Here is a 25,737-nt window from a genome sequence, read left to right on the forward strand (position 1 = left end):
CCCTCCCTCCCTCTCTCCCTTCCTCCCTCCTTCTTTCCTTCCTTCCTTCCTTCCTTCCTTCCTTCCTTCCTTCCTTCCTTCCTTCCTTCCTTCCTTCCTTTTTTCCCTCTTCCTCTTTCTTTTGAAACTAGGCCTGGCTATGTAGCCCTGCCTTTCCCAGAACTTACCACATAGACCAGACTGGCCTCTACTCATGGAGATCTGCCTGCCTCTGCCTCCCTTCTGCAGGCATTAAAGGTGTGCTCCACCATGCCAGGTTCCTGAAGGGTTTTGCTATTATTTGATGTAGTAAAGCATTTTAGTACTATATTATATTTAGAAATTTCATGTAAATGTTTAAGAATCTGAGTTAGCGTTTAGCGGAAAGCTTTCGCCCAAACTTAAACCGTTCATTTTACACTTCCCATTCATGGTTGATTTGCAAGAGGGCTGTGCCGGAGGCATGGCTGTCTAACAGAAGAGCGAGGGATGCTAGTGAAGTACTGCGAGAGTTCTGCCACTTGGCTGTAGGAATGTAGACCCAGGGGAGGAAGCGCAAAGTAGAAAAGAACTTTGTATTTCTTGGGTGATTCCTCAGATACCTTTCAAGTTAACAACAGGGTTAATGATATAATGCTATAGAGTCTAAATATGTAGAACAGGTATCTATCCTGTTGTGTCCTTGTATCGCTTGGGTCCTGGAACTGTGAATAGGGGCAGCAAGGGAGGAAGAAATGATACACACAGATGCAGAAATCGTGGTATTGGGTAGTCTGGGCTCTGGGATGGAGAAGCTGCACCAAGCTCAAAGTGCAGGTTGTTTATTATGTATTGCTGAATGGAGTTTGTACACAGGTGAATGGGAGGAAGGGATATTTCTACACAGCTGAACAAGGAGACAGGGTCATTACATGCAGATGCATAGGAAATGTGGTTATTTTATATACCCAAACAAGGAGGCAGGCTTAGCTAATGTCAGTAGGAGCAGTGTTTGCAGGCAAACTTCAGGACATAAACTTCCAGGGGGAAAACTGTGGTGGACATTTTCAATATCCTCTCATGGATCAGAGGAAGGCTTTGCCATCCTCCGAGGATCACCTGGGGAAGAAGTTGCCACTTCCATGGCATGTGAGTCAGTGGGGTACTTGACATGGCTGTGCCCATGTCAAGCAATCCACATTCGCTCAGCACCTGACTTGCTCTCTACAATTTCTTAGACGTTCAGGAGGACTCTTCATTCTTAGTTCAGGGGTGGCTCGCTGAGGTGCTTGACACCAGGCCATGAGGCTCACGAGAGGCCAGCTGCTGTGCCCAACAAAAGGAAAAGGAATGCCTTAGCCGGCTAAAGGGATTGACGCCTTCAGTGAGTCAAGTGCAGTATTAGCAGGAGAACAATCTGATCAGAAACCTTTCACTTTTCCAGGATGTGCCAATGTAATTGGGCCACATCCATGGCATCATTATTGTGGGTCCAAACACCCAGGAGGTGGGTTTCAATTATTTCCCAATTATATCTGCTCATATATTCAAAATCTACGAGACATATTAAATCCTGTCTAAATCACAGAACTGTAACCTGCCCCTAATAGCTGTATGGACGGAGCTCATGGGTACTGCAGGTAGTTAGAGAAGTGTCCTCCAAATTAGAAAAACTCCTCAGTATAAACAGTTATTGAATGGGATATTAACCAAGCCACTAGATGAAAACACATAGGCCCAGGAGACTTCTCTTTTGACTGTTTTTTACCTTCATGAGTTACCAGACATATTAGAAATAGGGTTGGGTTTTAAATAAACTGAGTAACATTTAATCAGAGCTTTTTCTGGGCCTCTGTAAAGTTGTGCTACCAGTGCAGGCTGCTGGAAGGTGCCTGCTCACCCAACTCACCCAGCTTTTCCTAGTGGCCCCTGTAGCCAGTCAGGCCAGAGCTCCACCATTGGGTGTCCTTCACCTGCTTGATGCTTGTTTTTTTCCCGTCATTCAAGCATGTATTTGCCTATCAATCTTTTTGTTATTTTTTTCCAACTTGCCAAATTAATTTCCTGCATCCCCAACCCAGCTCAAGAACCAAGGAAGCAGAAACATCTCCACCCCATCCCATGGTTTCACCAGGAATCCAAACCACCAACAGAAAGCTACCTATTTATCAATTTCGCTTGTCCTAAAATCTCTTTGTAAGTACTAACATGTAACTGTCTGTCTCTAGATCCTATCCACTAACATATAACTACCTAACTATAGATTCTACCAATTAGCATGTAACTGCCTGCTTCTAGATTCTTCTTCTTAATACCTGACTGTCTATCTTCAAATGCTCTCCCAACCATTCCTTTATTTGTTCCACTACCCTTATTTCTTCATTATACTAGTGTGCGTCTCATGAGAGCTTTCCGTTTTCTAGCCAATGTGAGTTCCCCATAGTCAGTGTCTACTGTTTATGACTCTGTTTGGGCACCATCTGCCATATCCTGCATTGTTTCAAGGATGGAACTAACTGGAATAGCAAGAGAATAAAGAAAGAATGGGCAAATGGACATAGAAAACTGGGTTCTGATTGGCTGGACTCTTAGATGGAGAAGCCACTTGCCTCCCACATTATGTACAATTGGACCGGGAGGCAGGGTCATTGCATATAGCACCCTACTTCAGATAATAGGTGTCAGAACTGATTTCTTCCTTGTGTTTATGTCCAGGTTTCTTGCAAGCCCGGGATCTTCCCAGCCGGGGTGTTCTCCCTTTTGTTCAAGGACTTCTTTGTAACACTGGCTCAAGTTGTAGGAACATCAGCTTTGAGAGCTCCATGGATCACCATTTTCGGTATGAGAAACACAAACGTTCTTTTTAGAATTCTTAGGATGGTTTTATATGCTGGACCCCTCCCCTCTCCTCAGATCCCCCAGCCTCTCCAACATCATGTGATTTTTATGCATGCTTAGTAATCTGGGACATGTCAGGGACAATGAAAGGCTAGAATTCAGTGTTAAAAACAAATCAATTTTACTGCTCGGAGTCACATAACAATTGCTTCTGCTCATGTCCACTGTATTTCGAGACTCACAGCATGATAAATGCTGATGAGGAAAATTCTGTCTGCTTTTCATTACTTTCTGTAGTTAAACTCTGACTTCAAAATTATCCGCTTAGTCAGTTTTTCATTTGGGCATAGTTGGAAAAATGAGTGGTTTGGGGACTGACTGCTAGATGTTCTTACTGTAAGATGATCAAGGTCTTGTGCCAAGTTGTCGTCAGGTGAAAGAGCGGCCAGGCACTTCTTTTCTCTCTGCACTAACCCTCCTCAGGTCATGATGGCTTTACACGGCCTTCTCAGATTCCCACAATGCTGAGTTGTGCTGAGATAGTCCATGGCCTTATTTGGCATCATTAATCAAGAGACACAGTAGGAGTTGGTTTAAATGACAAGGCTCAAAATGAAGAGGTTTAACGTGGAGAATCCAAAATGTTCTGGGAACTTCTCTTGGGTGGAATAAGGAAGGGAAGAAAATGACGAGCTGATTGCCATGTTTTGAGTTTATCAGGTTGGATGATGTGGAGTTGAGGTCATGCTTGTTGCAATTAAACAGTTGAAGACTTTAAAACATGAAGCAAATTTTAAAACAGAAGGTATTTATCTTTCAGCTTTAGAATTTTAGATTTTATGGGTATGCTTTGCCTGAATATACATATGTACTATGTGTGCGCCTGGTGCTAACAGAGGTTGGAAGAGGGAACTGGATCCCCTGGAACTGAAGTTACAGATGGTTGTGAGCTACCATGTAAGTTCTGGCATCCAAACTCAAGACTTCTGCAAGAGCCATGCTCTCAGGGGAGCATTGGAGACTGGAAGTTACTGTCATCTTCATTTCAGGTCTCCAGTGGTGCCTACTCAGAATAGAAAGTCAAGAAAACGTAGACGTGGAAAGAATAGATTTCTGTGGCTAAACAAGTTATAGAGTCAGCTTCTAGATCCTTCTGGTTTGGTAGTTCAGGGCAAACATATGTCCTCTGTGACTAGGGCTTCTCATCTCCATCTCAGTTATGGGAAGATTAAAGGACAAAAGATCATGACACAGAATCAAGCCCTAGACCAGTGGGAGTTATAATAAGTTCTTTTTTTTAAATTGATTTTATTGAGCTCTACATTTTTTCTGCTTTCCTCCCTTCTTCTTCTACCCTCTCCCATGGTCCCCATGCTCCCAATTTACTCAGGATATCTTGTCTTTTTCTACTTCCCATGTAGATTAGATCTGGGTGTATCTCTCATAGTGTCCTCATTGTTGTCTAAGTTCTTTGGGATTGTGATTTGTAGACTGGCTTCCTTTGCTTTAATGTTTAAAAACCACCTATGAGTGAGTACATGTGATAATTGTCTTTCTGGGTCTGGGTTACCTCATTCAAAATGATGTTTTCTAGCTCCATCCATTTTCCTGCAAAATTCAAGATGTCATTGTTTTTTTCTTCTGTGTAGGACTCCATTATGTAAATGTACCACATTTTCTTTATCCATTCTTTGGTCGAGGGGCATTTAGGTTGTTTCCAGGTTCTGGCTATGATGAACAATGCTGCTGTAAACATAGTTGAGCACTTGTCCTTGTGGTAGAGAAAGTGCTTTCATTTCCGCCATTTAGCACAAGAGATTGTGTGTGTGTGTGTATTTCCTTTTTTGCTTTTTTTTTTTTTTACATATAAAAACATTTAATTGAGGTGGTGGCTTACAGTTTAGAGGTTCAGTCCATTATCATCATGACATTATTTTTTTTTCTTTTCTTTTATTTTTATTTTATTTTTATTTTTATTTTTATTTTTTTCCATTCTTTCTTTCTTTATTTATTAAATATTTCTGTCTCTTCCCCACCTCCACCTCCCCTTTCCCTCCCCCTCCCCCAATCCATTCCCCCTCCCTCGTCAGCCCAAAGAGCAATCAGGGCTCTCCGTCCCTTGGGAAGTCCAAGGAAAACCCTCCTCCGTCCAGGTCTCGTAAGGTGAGCATCCAAACATCCTAGGCTCCCACAAAGCCACTACATGCAGTAGGATCAAAAACCCATTGCCATTGTTCTTGATGTCTCAGTAGCCCTCATTGTCCGCTATGTTCAGTGAGACCGGTTTTAACCCAGGCTTTTTCAGACCCAGGTCAGCTGGCCTTGGTGAGTTCCCGATAGAGCATCTCCATTGTCTCAGTGTGTGGGTGCACCCCTCGCGGTCCTGAGTTCCTTGCTCATGTTCGCTCTCCTTCTGCTCCTGATTTGGACCTTGAGATTTCAGTCCAGTGCTCCAATGTGGGTCTCTGTCTCTGTCTCCTTTCATCGCCTGATGAAGGTTAATATTCAGGAGGATGCCTATATGTTTTTCTTTGGGTTCTCCTTCTTATTTAGCTTCTCTAAGAACCCGAATTATAGGCTCAATGTCCTTTATTTATGGCTAGAAACCAAATATGAGTGAGTACATCCCATGTTCCTCTTTTTGGGTCTGGATTACCTCACTCAGGATAGTGTTTTCTATTTCCATCCATTTGCCTGCAAACTTCAAGAAGTCCTTGTTTTTTACTGCTGAGTAGTACTCTAATATGTATATATTCCATACTTTCTTCATCCATTCTTCAATTGAAGGGCATCTAGGTTGTTTCCAGGTTCTGGCTATTACAAACAATGCTGCTATGAACATAGTAGAGCATATATTTTTGTTGCATGATAAGGCCTCTCGGGTATATTCCCAAGAGTGGTATTGCTGGGTCCATGGGTAGGTTGATCCCAAATTTTCTGAGAAACCGCCACACTGCTTTCCAGAGTGGTTGTACAAGTTTGCATTCCCACCAGCAATGGATAAGTGTACCCCTTTCTCCACATCCTCTCCAGCATAGGCTATCATTGGTGTTTTTGATTTTAGCCATTCTGACAGGTGTAAGATGGTATCTTAAAGTTGTCTTGATTTGCATTTCCCTGATCGCTAAGGAAGTTGAGCATGACCTTAGGTGTCTTTTGGCCATTTGAACTTCTTCTGTTGAGAGATCTCTGTTCAGCTCAGTGCCCCATTTTATAATTGGGTTGATTAGCCTTTTACAGTCTAGTTTCTTAAGTTCTTTATATATTTTGGAGATCAGACCTTTGTCAGTTGCGGGGTTGGTGAAGATCTTCTCCCAGTCAGTGGGTTGCTTTTCTGTCTTAGCGACAGTGTCCTTTGCTTTACAGAAGCTTCTCAGTCTCATGAGGTCCCATTTATTCAATGAGGCCCTTACTGTCTGTGCTGCTGATGTTATACATAGGAAGCGGTCTCCTGTGCCCACTTGTTGTAGTGTAGTTCCCACTTTCTCTCTCCTTTTTTGCTTTTTATTAAAGTATATTCCTTCTTTTTCCAGTTTCTTCAGGACTTTTATCATGAAGAGATAGTGAATGTTATCAAAGGCTCTTTCTATATTAAGATCATGTGATTTCTGAACATATGTGGTGGATTGCAGTTATTGATTTACATCTATTAAACCTGTATCTCTAAAATAAAGCCAACTTGATCATTATGAATATATGATCTTCTCAACATTTATTATTTAATAATACTATAAGGGGAATAATAATAATAATGGGAAGCTTATTTTTTGATATAGTCTTAAATTGGTTTGCAACTCTTTTGTTGAAATTTTTTGTAGCTGTGTTTGTTCAAGAAATTGATCAATAATATTCATTTCTGTTATGTTTTTATCTGGTTTTTATTATTATCAGGGTAATATTGCCTTACTATAAGATTAGCAGTGTTCTTTCCTTTTTATATTTTATGGACTAATTAGAGAAGTATTGGTGTTGGTTTGGTAGACTTTTTTTTTTACTCCAATAAATCACTATTTTTTTTTGTTTGTGTGCTCCTTTGTTTTAACACATTTCAGTGTGCAAAAACTCAAGAATTATAAAGTCAATTTTGAAAGCATTTATCTCACATTCTCACAACCATAGTCAGCAGCCAAATTCTCCAGCATCGCTATGGTTTTAAGAGCTCTAAATTCTAAAACGCCTCTTGGTATTGGGAAGGGCCAGCGTAGAGGTGTGGGGAACGGAGGATGAAAGCAGAAAGAATAACATAAGCAATGAGAAAAGAGTGACCCGTGAGGAAGACACGAGCTGAGAGGGAGGGCCTGGCTCTCAGACCCGCCCTGCCAGCATTGCTCATTTCTTTTCATGGTTCTTCAGGTATGAATTCTGCTCAAGTTCAAAGTGAAAACAAAACACAGAACACACAAAAGACCGAACGATAGCAATAAAACCTTTAGCAACTCCCTTCTGACTGTCTTGGTTTACAAATCTTGAAAATATGTTTTTATTTCAAAACGAGTTAGCTATTACCACGGTTAGTTCGCTTCATGAATGGCTACGATCTTCCTGATCACTCAGGGGAAGCTTACTTTAGGCAGAACCTCCGGGTACGTTCTGATGTGGAGTATGATTATGAAAATCAGCTTCCCCATTCCTGGCTTTGTAGGGAGATTCCCCTCTGCTCTAATAAGAGGATTTCAGAACAAAACTACAATGACTTCCAATAGCAGATTAAGGGCTATTCCCACAGAGTGTTTTGTTAGGGAGCCACTCCTTGTTCAAGACAAAGTGAATAAGTGGAAGAAAACTTGAAATGTTCTGTGCTCCTCATATGCTCTGTGCCTCTGACCCCTCCTGCTACCAATCACTCTGAGGGCAGGTTGAGTCAGCCCTGGAAGCATGTTCTTTGCTCTTACCTGCATAACTTACCTTACCCTCTACCTAGGTTGCCAGTTTAGACTTCTACTATCCATTTCTGCTTAAAATACTACTTCTACTAATAAGAAAAGTTTTGGGCTGGAGGGAAAGCTCAGTGGATGAGAGCATGTACTGCTCTTGCCGAGGTCCTGAGTTCAGTTCCCAGCCCTCACATTAGCTGGGAGGGACTCGGCTCAATAACTTCAGCCCCATGAGACCTGATTCCCTCTTCTGGCTTCTGCGGGCACCTGTACTCCTAGACACATCCCCACTCTGAACAGACATGTAACTAGAAAAAAAAATCTTGAAAAGTTTCAGTTATTTTAATTATCAACATGCCACGACTCCCTCTATGTTTGCTTTTTTTTTTAGTCTAAAGTATTTCTAAGCTCTTAATGATCATTAATCCCCTCTACTGCTTTCTCCGCTGCTGCCTGTTCTGTCTTCTTCGTCACTGTATCGCCTCGTGTGTCCAGCTTCGTAGGTGACTTTTCACTCTTGTCTTTCAAAATTTGTCACATCGAAGTTCTAGGATGCTCTGCTTGAGCAAGGCGCCAATTTTTTTTTTTCTGTGTAGCTAAATCCTCCTGCTTCATCCAAAGCAGCGTTCATAGGTGGGAGTGGAACTACAACATGAAATAAATGCCACCCCCTTCCTCCCAGCTTGCATGCATGGCATTTCATCCCAGCAATGGAAACCTGAGCTAAGACAGAAATTGGTAACATACATGTGGGATATTTCTGCAGTAGATGTGACTACATTTTGGGGAGAACCATGGAAGGACATTGAGTGGTCAGAGTTTAATGAGATACTGTGGAAACAGAAAATCTTGCAGAGAGCAGTGCAGACAATGGAGGCCAGGCCTGTGAAGTTTCAGGAGGAAGAAAGCCTCTACCAGGGTTGTTTACATTTTCTGTCTTGTTTGCTGGAGCTGAAGAATTAAAAGAGACAAGAACTATTAAAATGAAACAGTTGGATTCCTGGGGCTTTTGACATCTTTTGGGAAGTGTTTTCTCAGAGTTAGCCCACAGAATCTGTGTTTCACAGGCAGCCAAGGTTGTCTCTCTTGTTGGCAGCCGAACTCGGTAGGAGTCATGAAGAGCAGCGTGGGGCTTGACACCACGAGAGGCCAGGAGAGGCTACCGATGAAGGTGAAGCCTCATCAGTAGTGAAAATGCCAGGATTGAAGGGTTCATGAAGACAAGCTGAAGCTTGACACAACATGGCAGGGTCAGAGTCCCTACAGACAGAACAGGAGAGGCTATTGGTGAAGGTGCAGCCTAGCTGCAGTGGAGACCCCAACCTTTTGCAGATACCAGTAGCATGGGACAATTACCAGTGACCCCAGCAGGCATGGAATGGAACCAGCCCGAGCCTATGGGACAAGATGTATGTGCTATGAATGGCTTTCCAAGCCCTTTGAAGAGCCCAGAAGATGGTGAATGAGTTCCAGATGTCGGATATTAACTTTGACACTGTTGGACTTAGTTTGTTCAGATTGTGACTGTGCCCTTGTTCTTCCCTCTTGAAATATGAATGTATTTAGCTTATTGTGACTTTACTGGAGCTCGAAATGGAAAGACTTTGGAATTTTGAAGGGTCTTTGATATTTTAGGGAGATTTTGGAGGTTTTGAACTTAGAGAGAGACTTTGGATGTTTTAAAGAGACAAACATTTTAAAGTGTTTGGATTTTTAAAGATTGTGGGTCTTTTAAAAGTTGTAATGTTTCTACTATTTGATTTTTATATTATTATGCCGATTGGGAGCCAGATAAGGAAGGAAGGGTTCTAGTGCAATAGTGATGTGTTTGTGTGTCAAGGTGAAGGGTCAATTGCTCTATCTAGTTTTATGTCAGCTTGACACAAGGTGGAGTTAACCGAGAAGAAGAAACTGAAATTGAGAAAATGTCTGCATTAAGATTGTCCTGTAGGCGAGTCGGTAGTGCATTTTCTTATTTAGTGGTAGAAGTGGGAGGCCCAGCTCACTGTTGGTGGCCATTCTGGGAGCTATAGGAATGAAAGCTGAGCAAGCCATGGGGAGCAAGTCCTTAAGCAGTTTTCTTCAGCTTTCACTTCAGTTTCTGCCTCCAGTTTCCTGCCCTGCTTGAGTTCCTGCTCTGACTTCCTCCTCAGGGATGGACTCTTATTGGAGGTGTAAGATGAAATAAATCCTTTCCATCCAAACTTGATTTTGGTTATAGTGTTTTGTCGTAACAATAGAAGCCTGACTAAGACCTGTATTGTTAGCTATATTTTTTTTCTAATTTGTCGTTATCCTAATTTTATCTTACCCTTATAAATTTCCATTAGTACCTTTATTTTTTAAAAAATATATTGATCCCAATAGACCCAGGAAGCAAGGCTGACTACTTCAAGGTTTCAGAGGGTATAGTCACTTCTTTATTTTCCAGCTCTGAGGTGGGAACCACCTTTGCATGCTCCTTTCTAATTGGAGTCTCTGAGAGAGTCAAAGGTGGCACTTTCACACAGAGCCTCTGGGTGGACTCTGCAAAACTGTGTATTGAGACTGAATACACGATATTTCCATAAGAGAAGGCCTTGAGATTTAGGTGCTGAGCATGGCAAGCGGTGGGCTGAACTGTGCTGTCCTGTAATTCAGGATTCAGGTATTGAAGCCTTAACTACCCATATCACTGTACCAATGGCAGGGTGTTTACCAAATTAAAGTTCAAAGAGGATCTTTGGTATAATAGACCTCTGGCAAGGAAAGGGAGTGCTTCCTCTTTTGGGCTAGGACACATCTAAGAATGGCCATCTGCACACCAGGAAGATGCCCTTTCCCTTCCTCTGAGCCCAGCCAACCCAGGACTCCAGCCTCAGATCAGTGAGAAAAGACATTTGTGTCCTTTCACACATCCAGTGTCTGGTGCTTTATTACTGCAGCCCAGTTAATGTACTGTGTTTTCAGACATAATTCCTTTTGATTCATGGATGCTATTTCACATCGGAGTCAAGGTTCTCACCAGAAAACCTTAATGTTTGGGCTTTCATGGAAGCCATTTTTTTCAACCATTTCTCTTCTTGTGAGCAGAACCATCTTTCTTATTTATTGGACTGTGAAAAGCATCAGTTGAGGCAATGATAGCGTGAGGTTCTCGATTTTTCCTGTTCTACTGTCCTTTCTGACCTTAATGGCAGCATGTCAGGGAAACTCTTGGAATTAGTGTAAATTCATTTTGATTTTCTAGGGCTTATGGATTTCATACCAGTTTTCAAAATTTGCTTGTTTATTTCTGCAAAGAGCATGTTAAGATTTTGATTGGTATTATTTTTTTTTAAAAAAAAGTGAATTGAGATCTAATTTACAACACTGTATGAGTGACTCATTTGCAGAATAGTTTTGCAACTATCTTCATAGTTGTAAATTACACTTAACATTGATCATCATAATCAATTATATTTTTTTCATCACCTCTAAAAGAAAAGTCTGTGTCCGTAGCATTGATTTCCCTCTACCCTCATGCTGGACTTAGCAGCCTTCTTCCTTTTCTATAGATTGCAATACTGTGGACAGTTCCTTTTTTGTATGATTTGTGAAGCGTACAGTTGTGTGTGCTAGTGTCTATGCTTCTGTGAATGAGTATGTGTTTGTGTGTATGTATGTGTGTTTATGTGTATGTATGTGTTTGTGTGTATATGTGTACCTATATGTACATGTGTGTGTCTGCCTGTATGTATTTGTCTCTGTATATGTACCAGCATCTATGTGTGTGTGCCTGTATGTTTGTGTACCTCTGTGTATGTGTATGTGTGTCTTAGTTCATATATGTGTAACTGCATCTATGTGTGTGTGCGCATGTGCCTGTGTGTTTGTGTACCTGTGTGCGTGTGTGTGTTTCTTTACTTAGTAATGTCTTGGAGATTCCTTTATGTGCTGCCCGACAATATTTCATATTTTAAATTAGTACTTGACTTATCTATTCATACATTAATGGATATTTAAATTATTACTGTGTTTAAACTATTTTAAATGATGCAGCTGTAGTTGTGTGCAAGTTTTTTTCAGGTGTGTGTTTTTTCATAGACTTTTCTTAGGTTGTATGGCAATTTTATTTAGTATTTTGAAAAATTGTCAATTGTTGGATGTATTCCCAAAGTAGCTGTTAGGGGGAATAAAACCCTACAGACATCTTCTATTTTCACTTGCTCTTACTTGTATTACAAATTCCAACTTTAGACATCTCACAGACAAGCCACATCATTAGCCTCCCACTACCTTTACAGCAGTGGTGGTTATGGTGACAGTGGCCCCCTGCTGGTGGTTATGGTGACAGTGGTTCCATCTGCTGGTGGTTATGGTGACAGTGGTTCCATCTGCTGGTGGTTATGGTGACAGTGGTTCTATCTGCTGGTGGTTGTGGTGACAGTGGCTCCTCTGCTGGTGGTTATGGAGACAGTGGCTGCCACCACTATTTTTCACAGACTGGGAGCCACATTAGCTGAGAACATTAGATTGCTTACCTTGCAGATGTCTCTGTTCAGAGTTATCATTCCACTTTATCTTCCTGCCTGCGAGTTCTGAGGGTTCAGTTTCTTTTTTTCCCCCCGTCAGTACTTAAAATTCCCTTACTTCCTCCCTCCCTCCCTCCCTGCCTCTCCTGCCCTTCTCTCTTTTCCCCTTCCCTCTTTCTCTTTCTTCTTCCTCTCTTCCTCTCCGCTTCCTTCTTTTCCTTCCATCCTTGTACTGGCGTGGGACTCAGGGCCTCATGTTATCTCTGCTAGGCAAGTGCTCTTCTACGGATTTCTGTCTCTAGTCCTTCTTCTTTTTAGACCGTCTCACTTCACAGCACAGGCTTCTTCCCACCCATCATCGTCCTGCCTGTGCCCCTCCAGGAGCTGAGATTCAGGCAGGCAACACCTTGCCCACCCTCACTGTGGGTTTGATTTGTGTTTTCCTCCTACAGCCCCTTCAGTCAGGTCCCTCACATAGTGATGCGCTGTACAAGCAAGGGTAAAACACAATAGCTGCACCAGGGACAAGACATGATCTAGGGCTCTTAGGTAGAGTCCAGAACTTGTTCATTTTTATGTGTATACATCTCTGTGTTTGCATGCGTGGAGGTGTATGTTTGTGTACATGCACACTGTGTGTGTGATGTGTGTATATGCCTGTACTTCCCTGCCATGTGGCACTGGAACACGCTCCCATGACACTACAATCCAGACACAGAACTCTTCAGGCAACACGAGACTTCCTCATGCCTTTTCTGAAGTCCTTCCCTGTCTGCCTGTTGTCCCCACTGATCATTGATCTGTCCTCTGTTTCTCTAGTTTTGTCATTTTGAGAATATCAGTGGAATAAAGAAGGGAACTTTACGGAATTCGTTTGTGGTTTTCAGTCAACACCACACTCGAAAGACCTGCTTGTCTTGTATGTGTCAACATGTCTTTCTTTTTATTGCTCAGTAATATTCTATTTATGTTTTAATGGGCATGTCTTTTAAAATTTGCTTTATTCGATGTCTGTAAACAGTTGAAGATTGTTCCATGCTAGTGGAAAACTGAGGACAATAATCAGAAATTTCTCGCAGCAGCACCAAGGCTGCCTCCAAGTGAGGCTCCCTCCCGCACTCCTTCATCCTGGTTTTCTTCTTGGTGCTGTGAAGCTCTCAGCGCCTTCTCTCCTGCTTTGGAGTGTAAACACATGGTCTTTGTGCACAAGAAAGTCCCAAAGTGCATGCTAGCGAGACACCCGTTCTCTGGGGGTGTTTTAGGAGAGGCATATGAAATGTTGGTGTTATCAGGAAAAACGTGACTGATTCGCACAGATTCTTTGTCTCGTAAATTAAAGGATTTGAAAGTGGACTCAAAGGCCAGGCAGTGGTTGCACGCATCTTTAATCCCGGCAAAGGAGGTGGCTCTCTGAGTGTGAGGTCAGCCTGGTCTACAAAGCCAGTTCATGCGCAGACATGCTACACAGAGAAACCATGCATCCAGAAATCCAAACAAACAAACAAACAAAACAAAACGTAAAGGATAAACAAAAGTGGACTCAGGAGGAAGCGCAAGGACCTTTCAGAAGAGTTTGAGGGAAAATCAACAGGGCAGACAAGCTGAACACCAAAGCAACTGCCTGAGAAAAGAGCTGGAAAGGGGAAAGAGAGGAAAATCGTGTTCAATGAGTTAGAAATAGTTTGTAAGTAGCTGAGCGCATGCGTGCGTGTGTGTGCGTGCTTGTGTGCCTGCGCGCATGCGTGCCTATCTTTAGAGGCAGGGAGGCAGCCGACGGCTTCTGGGCAGCATGCTTCAGATTTTCGCTGGTATCTAGTGGAGGTCTGTAATCAGCTACATCTTAGGAGGGCCTACTGGAGCTTGTAAGTGCATATTTCATTAAGGTAATAAGCATTCTTCCCATTTCCTTAAACTTGTCCTTAGGTGTCAGCTCTCCGGAGGTAGTCTTTTGACGAGGTGATTGACAGGCACGGTTGGATTAGCCCCTTGAAGAAGGACCAGTAGTATGTTCTTGTGATCTTACGATCATTTGGCCAGTGTAGAATGCTGTGTCCTGTCTGGGCAAAGCCCTGATGCTGCCATCTTTTCATATCGTGTTTGAAATTTTAGGGAGGGGCAATTGTGCAACTTCCTTGTCTTAGAATTGGCGAGGTACCAGGGAAATGCGGGGTAGGATTAAAAGCTTATTATAAAGGAGAGGTCCAACATCAATGGCCTCCACGTTTACCAATGCCTACTTACATCAGCATTTGAAGTAGTTGGAAATTTTCGAACTATGCTTGCTAGATAGATGTCCTCAAGGTAGTGTTTGAGGTCTGTCCCGTCTACTAAGATAATTTGTGAGATGTGATTGCGACTCTCCAGATCCTATGCCCTGTGACTGACTTGGCCGCACATACAGTAGTTCTTGCCTCTTAGTAGCTGAGTTAGAAACCCCTAGTGAGAGATGAGCAGGAGAAACGGAGAGTGTGCAATACACAGAGATTCCGAGGTCGGATAGACACAAACACAATACACACACAAACACACACATACACACAAACACAAATACATGTATACATATACGCACAAACACATGTATACATACACACACACACACACCTTTACCCACCAGTCTGGGCATGGTTAAAAGATTTAGAAAACTATATCAGGCTTATCGTTTCCTACTTAAAATTCCAGTCCTTGTTGTCCTACAACATTGGGTTAGCCTGTGGGTTCTTGGTAGGAGGTGTAGATGACAAGGCGGGTTCCCAGCAGCCTCTAGCACCCCATAGGAGTTTCCTGGAGGAGGCTCGAGAGCTACTAGTGACCAAGTTTCCTAGGGGGCCTGCTGCTTACTCTGGGTTCTCGGTAGGGTTACGTTTTTAGGAACCTGTTCTTCTGTTTTTTTTTTTTTTTTTGTCTTTTTTTCTCAAAAAATTTTTAATTAATTAATTGCTATTATTATTTTACATCCCAACCAAAGTTTTCCCTCCCTCCCCTGTTCCAGTTCCTCCCCCAGGCTTCCCTCCCATCCCCATCCTATCCATTCCTCCTCCACTCTTTCTCTTCAGATACAGGCAGGTCTCCCATGGATATCAGCCAGTCATGATTTATGAAGCTGCAGTGAAAGTAGGTTCTTCCTCTTCTATTAAGACTGGGTGAGGCAATCTGTAGAGGAATGGGTCCCAAAAGCAGGCAACAGAGTCAGAGACAGAGTCCTACAAGAGGGCCAAGCTACGCAACTGTAACATATGTACAGGAGGCCTAGGACAGTTCCATGCAGGCTCCTTGGTTGTGGGTTCAGTCTCTGTGAGCCCCTATGAGCCCAGGATAGTTGGTTTTCCCATGGTACCTTGACACCACTGGGTCCAGGACCTTGTTTTTAAGGAGAAAGAAAATACTTTCATAAACATCTACTACTATTAACATATTCCCCTAGAATTAGAATTTATGTAGTTTTTTTTAGCATTTTCTATGCTTATAAAATATCAAATGTCATATATATATGTATTTATTACCTTGTAGGAGAAACATTGCTCATTGCTAAAATAAAATTAAAGGAAAAGAAATGCAAGAAAATGTTTTAATTAAAATTAAAAGCAAATAAATCTGAATAAGATAATCCAGTTAGAGCAAATAAGTCATATACATAGAAGAAGGAGGAACTAAAAGTCTCCGTGGGAAAGCAGACATACTGAAAAGGCACTGGGAGGAAACACTGCTGTTACTGGTTCCTGATCTTTGTGGGAAAGCCTTGAGGTTCTCATTGCCCAAGGGAAGTTAGCAGCAGGTATTTTGTAAGCCATCCTTAGAAGAGGAGGAAGTCAGCTGTCAATGTCATTTTCAGGAACTTTTTATTTTATTTATTTATTTATTTATTTATTTATTTATTTATTTATTACCAGGAACAGGTGCTGGGCTTAGCAAATACTGTTTCTACAGCTAATGGCATGCTTGAGTGGCTTCTCCTGGTTAGATTGGTCACTCCAAAAAGATTTGTTGAGTAGTTGTTTATAGCTGTTCGTATTCAGAATCTGGTGGATATACTGTTGAATTGTTGTCTTCCTGCGACTAACTGCTTGGAATCTTCTGGCTCCGCCAAGTTCCACTCTCTCTTATCCAGACACTTCTGACTCTCGCCACCCCTGGGCCTTTTCGCATGTGCCCCCATTCCCGGCACAGACGCCCCAGTTCTTCCCATTCTTGGGCCATTTCTCAGCTATCAACTAGGAGCCCTCGCCACCACCCAGTGCCATGTATTCCTTTTCTCATGGCATCAACTCTACCCACAATCCTCTCTATCTCCTGTTCGTGCTCACTGATGCTTACGCTCTGCAGCTTACACGGAGTGTGCGGTATAATGCACGTTGAATATATGAAAAAATGGCTAATGCTATATACAATTTTGAGCTTTACAGATAACGAAGAGAATGAGGATACGTTTTCTTATCTTCAAGGTGCATATTTTAGAGATAATTTTCATTTTGGATGATGGTTAATCAAGTGTTGTTCTGGTGGTAGGCTTGGAGCCTTGTGTGTATCTCTCTGAAGACAGTTTGGTATGGAGTGTCAAACCCCTTCAAACTCCAGGGGAACTGATTCCTGTAATATTTCATCTGTGATATTTGTTCTTTGTGTCTGAAGTTCGTCTAGGTTCCAAACTGCAACAGACGACAGCCACGTCAGTAGCTTGGCCTTTTTAAAAGAGATACAGGACCTGGCTGAGGACATTTTTGAAACAATGGACAAGGCAAAGAGCTTACAAAAACTCTGGCTGAAAAGATCGGAAACCTCCGGTAAGATCCTGAAACGGTATCCTTGGTTTTGGGGGAGTGAGAATCCCTTATGCTACCTGCTTCTCTCGCATTTAGGAGAAGGCGCGCCCCCTGCTGGACAAGGCCAACACTGCTTGCTGTTAGGGAGGGTGGAGTTGGATCCTTCCTCTCTGGGAGGCATAAGGGGTACAAAGGAGGAGTTAGCCAATAGGCTGAGGCCTACCCAGTTTAACCACCTCTTCTAATGCCGTCTCACCATCCCACGATGTCTGCCCATATTTAAGAACTGTCCATACCTTCTCTATACACATTCTCTATTCCTTTTTTCTCTGGATATGTGACTTGGTCTTTCCTTTTGTTTTTTTTAGAGAGGGTGTTAACAAAAGACAGGTGTCCTTCCACAACAGATGAGGGAAATCTGCTGGACTCTGTCATGGGGTCCAGGCTCATGCATTTGAGGACTAGAGCAAGATGATATTGTCAAGGCCAGCCTGGGCTACACGATGACGATGTCTCAATAAGCAATAACATTTGTTTTGGAGGAGGGTTAAGTGTTAAGTACATTTCTTTTCTTTCTTTTTTTTTTCCCCGATACAATTGAAAAAACCAATTTTCTCCAGATGGGCATATCCATTTTCAGTTTGTTATTGTCTGAGCTACTTCCCAGAGCATATATTATTTAAAATTTTGAAAAACAATAATTTTACTTTTCTTTCTCCTCACATCTGAAGGTTTTGCCTGTTTGTTCTCTGAGAAGGGGTCTTGCTTTGTAGCGCTGGATGACCTGGAACTTACTATGTAGACCAGGCAGTTTCTGAATTCAGCAGTCCTCCTGCCTCTGCCTCCTGGGTGTTGGGATTGCAGGTGTTGTGGAATATCAGTCCAAGATGTGTTATATTAGTTTATGCTGTGGAATATTTGTTTAATGATGCAAAGATGCATTGCATTCTTTTACGTTGCATTTGTTTAACTTTGTAATGTTGTGTTACTTTGCCTGTCTAACACACCTGATTGGTCTAATAAAGAGCTGAATGGCCAATAGCTAGGCAGGAGAGAGAAATTGGTGGAGTTTCCAGGCAGAAAGAATACTCAGGAGAACAGGGAAGAACAAGAAAAGGAGAAGGAAAGGAGGATGCCAGGGGCCAGCCACCCAGCAACACAGGCAGCCCCAGAGTAAGAAGGAAAGAAAGAGACATAGAATAAAGAAAGGTAAAAGCCCAGAGGCAAAAGGTAGATGGGATAATTTAAGTTAAGAAAAGCTGGCTAGAAATAAGCCAAGCTATGACCGGGCATTCATAGGTAAGAATAAGTCTCCGTGTATTTATTTGGGAATGGGGTGGCGGGCTCCCAAAGAACAAAGAGCAACAAGCCAACTATAGGGTGTGCCAACATATTCAGCCCGCTTTTCTCTATTTCCATTTGCTCTTTTCATTTTGCGGTGAGTACTCCCAATGCCAGGTGTAGTGAGAGATCAGTAATAATACCGGACAAAGTATTGAGATTGCTTTGCTGGAAATTTTAACAGTGAGGTTTGGGATATAGCAACAACAGCGGTCTTTGTATTTATCCTTCTATTTGCTCTCCTTTGTATTTTGAGCCTGGTCATGTCATTTCACTTGCAGACTGAAGCAGGCACTCTGGGGTCTGACCAACTGATCTGTTAAATGTGTTTTATTGTAGGTTCCTCCTATGGCTCAAGTTTTCTAACAGTGAGTATCCCCAGCAAGGCTGGAAACACAGACACAATGATTCAGTGTTCTCTTTGTAGCTGAGTTTATATTTTCAAGGACTATTAATCATCTGATTTTTTTTTTACAGCAAACGTGCAGGGTGGGACTCAACTGAAATAAATTTACATCAGATATAGATTGAAAGATGGGTTTTGATTTCTTAAGTCAGGGGTCTGGGTCCATAAGGAGAAGGTGTGAGGGGAGGTAGCGGGTTAGGTAGGTAGTACTCAGGTTGCTTTGGGGGAGGGATTTAAGCCAACAAGACCTCAAAGTTGGTGAGATTTGTGTTTGGTATATTACTGTTGACTTCCTTTAAATGTAGGATTTTAGTTAAGGTCATAAGTTATCAATAGGACGACATGTCAATTGTCTGTACACATTTGAGGTTGTCACAGCTAGGGTGGGTAGAGAGGCCATTCTTTGTTTGTGGTGAGCAGAGGGGAAATGCTGCTAAGCATCTTTCAAAGACAGACAACCTCACAGCAGAGACTCAGCCAGCCATCAGCAGAGTCAGGGCTGTGGAGGCTCAGGCAAAGGGTGAACCTGTCAACACCGAGGTTCTTGCCTGCTCACACTGCTCCTCCAGACACTCAAAGCCCAGGTATTTTTGGCAGCAGTGTGCTCTGACATTGTGTCTGAACAATTCTCGGAAGACTCCAAAGCAGCTTAAGCAAACATGTACATAGTAAACCATTGGAAGCATCCAACAGTAAAGGCCAGCCATTGCTCTGGATGGAGCAGATTAATGGATGACTATGCACCCATCAAATGACTCCTTACTGTGGCCAGAAGCCTACCCTAACTGCTGTACCAGGGCGAAGGGGCTCATCAAGGTTCGTGGAAGCTCAGTTTACAAATAACTGAGGAATGTTAGCTTAATCGGGTGAAGCACTATTTTAATGATCAATTAGCATTTTAAGGGACTTGTGATGAGTAGCTCACCTAAATGTCTGACGGCTTGTGACAATGAACAGCTGATACAATCAATTCTGACAAACAGCTCGATGCCCTTTGTGTCCTCTCTGACAATTTATCTCACTTACACTAAACACTTTCACACATCAGTAGGTTATTTAGAAGGATGGACAATTTTAATATTCAGAACTAGGATACGTAAATGTTGATGCCTTACCGTGTATAGCGTCAGTAATTGACATGGAAAAAGATATGGCGACTGGGGAAAGTAGACACTGCTGTCATGTCCACGGTCTGATTGTTATGCACAGACATTCGGGCAGTGCATGTGGTGAGCTGAAGTGGGGCACAGCAAAGCAGTCCTGTTTGTCACAGTGAAAGGATTCTAGGGCCATGTTTTTGTTGTAGAAGACTGGTAATGACATCATATCACTTGACGTCTTCCTTTCCTCCCTTGCTCCCTCCTTCCTTTCCCCTTCCACCCTCTCTCTCTCCCCCTCTTTTTTTTCTCTCTCCCTCCCTCCTTCCTTCCCTGGGCTTCATTTAACCTGGGTTGGACCCCACATGTCCATACCATGAAGAATGACTTTGAACTCCCAATGCTTCTGTCTCTCCAGCTCCCTGGTGTTGAGATTCCGAGCATGTTTCAGCACATGTTTGGTTTTCTGCTTGATTTTCTTATAGAGTGGAATGCTCTGTGGGACAATCAGAGCAGAGGATTGAGACATGAATTCTATCTTTCCAAGGTTTTCTTGGCTCTATGGTGAGGGGAAGGAAGGGGAGAGGAAAAATGAGGAGATGAGCTGGGGCATGTGGACTATCCATGGTGGTATTGTCAAGGAGGGTGCGAGGACACAAACTGGGGGTTGAGGTACACAGTCTGAGACAGATGTATGGGGTTGGGGAAGAAGTAATGCTCAGAGGATGGAGAGTGTAGATGGAGAGGAGGCAGAAAATGTGTCTGAGAAGGTGTGCGAGGCTGGAAGAAGGAAGGGAATGAGGCAGAGCGATTGGGACGTCCAGAAAAAGTATTTCCAAGAAGATAGGGGGTCCACTGTCTCAGTACTGTGGAGGGATCAGCACACACTTCAGGTAACAGCCTCCAGGAGGTAAGTGCTCCTGCTTCCTGTAGAGGGAAGAGGGTGGGAGTGGAAGTCTTGTCTCCTGGGAGGGAGAAGGAATGGGCAAGATACAGGTTTTCCAATTCCAGGAAGATATGCAGGGAGCTGAAAGGCCAGGCATAGAAGCTGTTCCTGAGCCCAGGTTCCATATCTCTTGCTGGCTGTCTGGTCTAGTCTCAGCTAAAGCCGATGGTTCCCTGAGAGCCCAGCCTCCTGGTCAGAGCACCCCACACCAAGAACATGCTGAGAAGATTTACTTTCTCTATCTGATGGGGATATCAGAATCAAGCTCAGCCTGAGGGGATGGGGGCTGGCACCCTGAGCAGCCCTGCCAGGGTACCACCCATTGGTAGGGCCTGTGACAGCAAAAACCTGCTTCCATCCTCATCTCTTTCCTGAATCCTTCTTCCCTTCCTCTTTCCACTTTTTTCTGCTGCTTTTCTTCTTACCTTATTTCTCTTTATGATCGTTTACAGTTATTTTAGTGGTTTTTTTTGTGTCGATACTCGATTTTATACATACAAATTTATCTATTTTAAAAGTAGAAGCAACCTAGTAGTTTTAAAATCTTGTCTGTCGAACATAGGCAGGTGCTGGTCATGAGTTTTGTACCCATCTGAAGTATCTTGTCCGTCTGCCTTTCTGTCTCTTCTTTGCCTGGTCAAACATTAACTAGGAAAACTTGGCATTTTTCTATCTATCAGGTGGATCTCAATAAAACCGAGGATGTGCTATTGAGATTGGAAAATCTCCATCAGCAGCCTCATGTGTGGCACTTTCTACACTCACTTCCCAGACTTCGCACAACCCACGCTCACTTGGAAGACAGCGTGGACACCGTGACACACTTTCTCCAGGCAGGTTTGAAGTAAGTGAAAAATAGCAACAAGTGGTTGTATGTCTTATGCTCCACCATTGTAACGTGGGAATGTTTCACTGAGTATTGTTTTCATAAAAGAAACTCTCCTAGTGTTCTGCTGAAACATCTGGAGCCATTACACCTCTGTCTTTGTCTCCGTCTGTGTGCACATATCTTACCTGGGGGCAGAGGTGCTGTTTAGCTCATAGTCAACCACCAGAAAGCTAACATTATCTGATTAACATTTCATTGGCTTGTATTGCCTTTGAATGATCATTTCTAATGACTGCATAATATTCCATGTTGATGAAACAGTACGTACCATAACATACTTACCATCAGCTCTGTTGTTTCTAAGGTTTTCACCACTAGAAAAGCGGTGACATAGATGTAGTAATGGGAGCTAATGATGCCCAAGACAACGTGTAGCCTGATAAGCTCTGTGCCTTCCTGACAAGTTGGGACCCGACTGGGATTGTGGCTCCCACCGCATGTCCTTAGAGGCGCATTCTGGAGCAGAGCTTTCTGTAGTGGGCTTCCTACTTTTCCACCAGTGATTTTGACATGGAATTATCAACGTCACCACACAATACACAGTCCCTTGTGATGCCGGCATGGCTGAGGGTTGTCAGGGGTGGGTGCCTCTTAGCCCTCAAGTTCTGCAGCACAGCACTTCTGAGGATCAGAACTCTCATGACTTTTTAGTCGTCATGAAGATGCACTGGACAGTGGAGAATGAAACACTTCATTATCTTAAATACTTGACACGTCAGGGGGAGCCTCCTTCCATCCCCTTGCTCTATGCATTGGATGTATTAGCAGTGGATGGTGGGAATAGTCAGATTGTTGAGAGGGAGGTAGGAATTGAAACTAGAAGGTATTGATGACAGTGGCTGACAGTGTCACCTTCTGTGGCTTTCATTTGTTTTGTATTGTGTCTATGATAGCAAGGAAATCTACTCATCGTAGGCATTGCCTGCAAGTGATGTTGGGGTTCAGGGATGATTTTTTTTACAAGCGTAGGATTCTCCTAACTGCACAAAACTGCAGGTAGAGATTTTCCTTACTGGGAAACCACGTGAAGATCACCTGTTTGGGACCACAATGCATGGTAGAGTCAGCTTCGTGCTGCTAAAACACATGCAGTTCCAACTCAGCTGAAGATGTTTTCCTGACCCATAACTGCATCTACAAAATATTGTCAGTTAAAAAACAGAATTCATATCATAGACCTATGGACTCCCCTTGTCTAAAACCCCTTATCTGTAAAGCAGTTTGAGAAACTTTGGTTGGCCCAGGACTTTTTCAGATGCCTGGATAGGACATAGTTCAACATGTTCTCTGAGCATTAGACTGACTATGGGAGCCTGAGGCAGCCCGGCTGGCTGCTCATCCCTTTTTCATGTTGTGTATTCTGTCTGACCTTGTCAGCTGCCAAGAGTGGGCTGGAAGACCCAAGGCTGAGCATAAAACATCCCCCGTGGTAGAGCACCCCAAAACAGAGCGTGTGTGAAAGCCACTCGGGTATTTCAAGAGAGGAACTCACTTCTGATTGTTCTCTTGCCCAGGGCGTTAGGGTTACATTAAACCAAGCAGAATGCTGACATATTAATGGTCTGGCAACATATTGGGACAGGGATGGGGTCTGGCCAATGGGAAATAAATAAGTCTGGAGTTGATACTCTTTGGCTGGCTACCAACTCACTCTGCCTGGTTCTGTTTCTGTTCTAGTTCGTTAACATCTCTGGGAGCTTTGGACTGGCTACCGTTGCAGCAGACTGTCCCCCAGGTTTCTAGACATGTTCTGAACGTGACCATTTCTACCCTGCGGTTTCTGTTGCAGCATGGAGCAGCTGCCAATGGTGAGGGACCTGGAGGGCTGGGGCCAGGTTGGGGGTATTCCATTCTTACGGTGCTTTAGCAGGCACAGAGCCGCAGGGCTCTTCAAAGACGTGATTAATGAATAACTCGACCCCAAGCCCACTGTTTCTGCTAGTAAAAGACAGACATAGAATTAAAACTTTCCAGTCAAAAGTGGCTGGATTTCTACTGCTGCTGCTGAAAATTCCGCAGCCATTGCGAATAAGAACTGCATTCGTATTCCAAATAACTGACTTCTGAATTCCTTAAGTTGTAAGCTCTTTTAAGTTAAAACGAACCACTTGTTCTGTGCTTTTTATTTTTCCTGTCTTTAAGTTCCTACTGGGAAGAAGCTGGAGTTGGAGGCAGTGGCTAAACAGTGAGGTAACTCAGAGACAGCACACTACTGTGTAGGTAATAAGTAGCTCTCTTCAGGGAGGAGGTGGGATCCCCTGTTTTCTTGACTCGGACATTATTAAGTTGTCATTGGAGTTAATATTTTACTTATAAGTTTATCCCCTTTTGTTTGTTTGTTGTTGTTGTTTAACTCTATGGGAAATGCAGCGAGAGAACGGTGAAGTTAGAATTCATGTGCTATCATCTCTTGTCTACCTGTCCATCTGATCAACCATCCAGCCACCCACATAGCCATTTGGCTGTTCATCTGCCTACCCACCTCTCTACTCATTTACATATCAGTTAATCCATTCCCCACCCACACACCGTCATTGCTAATCCACCATCTTCAGCATGCATCTACCTATTTCATCTATGATCTAAGAAGGAAATAGCGCTCTCTCTCTCTCTCTCTCTCTCTCTCTCTCTCTCTCTCTCTCTCTGTGACTAAAGTTTGAATCTAGAGCCTTACACATCATTCAAGTATTCTGTCACCTTTTTTATATACCCAGTACTTTAAGACATTTTATTTTTATTTTCAATTATATGTGTATGTGTATAGGCTTGCACACATGAGTACAGTGCCTATAGATAAGGTCAGAAGAGGGCACCAGGTTGAAGTGGAGTTGGAGGCAGTTGTGGTTCACTGGCTATGGGTACTGGGAGTTGAACTAGCTCAGGTCTTATACCACAGCATTATTCGTTCTCAACCACAGGGCCATCTCTTTAGTATCCCCCTCCCGCGTATCATTATTATTATTCTTTACACAAACTCGTTGAGATTTGTATATTAAACAAGTGTTTGTTTGAGGGGCTAGGCTAACCTACATGCATGGTATTTTATTTGTGAGTTCATTCCAATAAAGTGATTTTTACATTAAAATTTTTTTTATATAGAGAAAGTATTTCATTAAGTTTCTCAGGCTGGTATTGAACTTGTAATCATCTAGACTTGGTTTCTGAAGGTAGCTGAGATCATAGTTATCAGTAAGAAATGATTGTTGCACTCAGAGATGTCATGTTTGTAAAGAAGCAAAGAAGTCAGTACAGGAAACTGAGACCAAAGAGTGGAGATCTGGCATCTTCTTCAAGGACAGCATCAAAGAAGGATTTTGAAGAATGTTAGGACTCATTGACAGGCTCAATGAGCATTTCTAGGAAAAGAAAATAGTGCATGACATGCAGGGGCTTGCCTGGAGTGGAGAGTGCTCAATTGTCAATGTATTTGAGTTACATCAGGCAGTGCTGGGGGTTAGCTCAGAAAGGGAGCCAGGCGAAGTCTCAATGACCAATGGAGCAATAGATTCAGGATGCACTGTAGAGAGATGCTCCAGAGGCATGTGTGAGCAAGGGCTGGAGGCAGGCAAGTCTTGGGTCCCACTTCCCTTTTACTTTTGGTCCTGTGTCCTGAGCTATACCATGTATTGGTTTCACAGAGATTCCTGTAAACCCAGCCATATTTCTCCTGTTGTCTGGAAAAGTGTAATGCAATATGGTCCTTCATGATACCCTCCCTCACTCCATTTACAAATTCCACTTGCTGCTCGGGATTCAACATAGTAGATCTTGTGGAGTTTCTTTGAGTTTTCTCTATGATGGAAGCTAGGCCATTAAAGATTAACTCAATTTTTATATCAATTAAATTCTACCAGAGGCTATTTCTTAAGTCCAGAATAAAAGCCTGGAGGTGGGGTAGAGATATATTAAAACACCCCATTGAAAGGTTCTCTGTGACCTCAATTGTAACAAACTCATCTGGAAGCAGAAATTAGTGCAAATCATCCAAATTATAACATTCAATTTAACTTACAATTGGAGATATAATTACTTTAAAGAATGCAATTAAAAGCAATTTTCTATCCATTTGAGTCAGAGCTAAGAAATACGATTAAAAAATAGACTTCTAGAGACCACTGAAAATTGCCTTCATTTCTCT

General features: G+C 42.7%; 1 protein-coding gene across 2 annotated transcripts in view; it reads left to right on the top strand.

Moving 5' to 3' along the window:
• The window catches only part of Abca13 (ATP binding cassette subfamily A member 13), a 399,663-nt gene that overhangs the window by 26,400 nt on the left and 347,526 nt on the right, over positions 1 to 25,737 (top strand). For both annotated transcript variants that reach the window (XM_050141226.1, XM_050141225.1), the window contains exons 3-7: positions 2,674 to 2,797; positions 16,790 to 16,941; positions 18,601 to 18,629; positions 21,391 to 21,554; positions 23,277 to 23,407. In XM_050141226.1, coding sequence (XP_049997183.1) covers positions 2,674 to 2,797; positions 16,790 to 16,941; positions 18,601 to 18,629; positions 21,391 to 21,554; positions 23,277 to 23,407 — 600 coding nt within the window. The remainder of the gene's footprint in view (positions 1 to 2,673; positions 2,798 to 16,789; positions 16,942 to 18,600; positions 18,630 to 21,390; positions 21,555 to 23,276; positions 23,408 to 25,737) is intronic.

The sequence above is a fragment of the Alexandromys fortis genome, unplaced genomic scaffold (assembly GCF_014885135.2).
Source record: "Alexandromys fortis isolate MF-2015 unplaced genomic scaffold, M_Fortis_MF-2015_v1.1 scaffold_7, whole genome shotgun sequence".
NCBI classification, from domain to species: domain Eukaryota; kingdom Metazoa; phylum Chordata; class Mammalia; order Rodentia; family Cricetidae; genus Alexandromys; species Alexandromys fortis.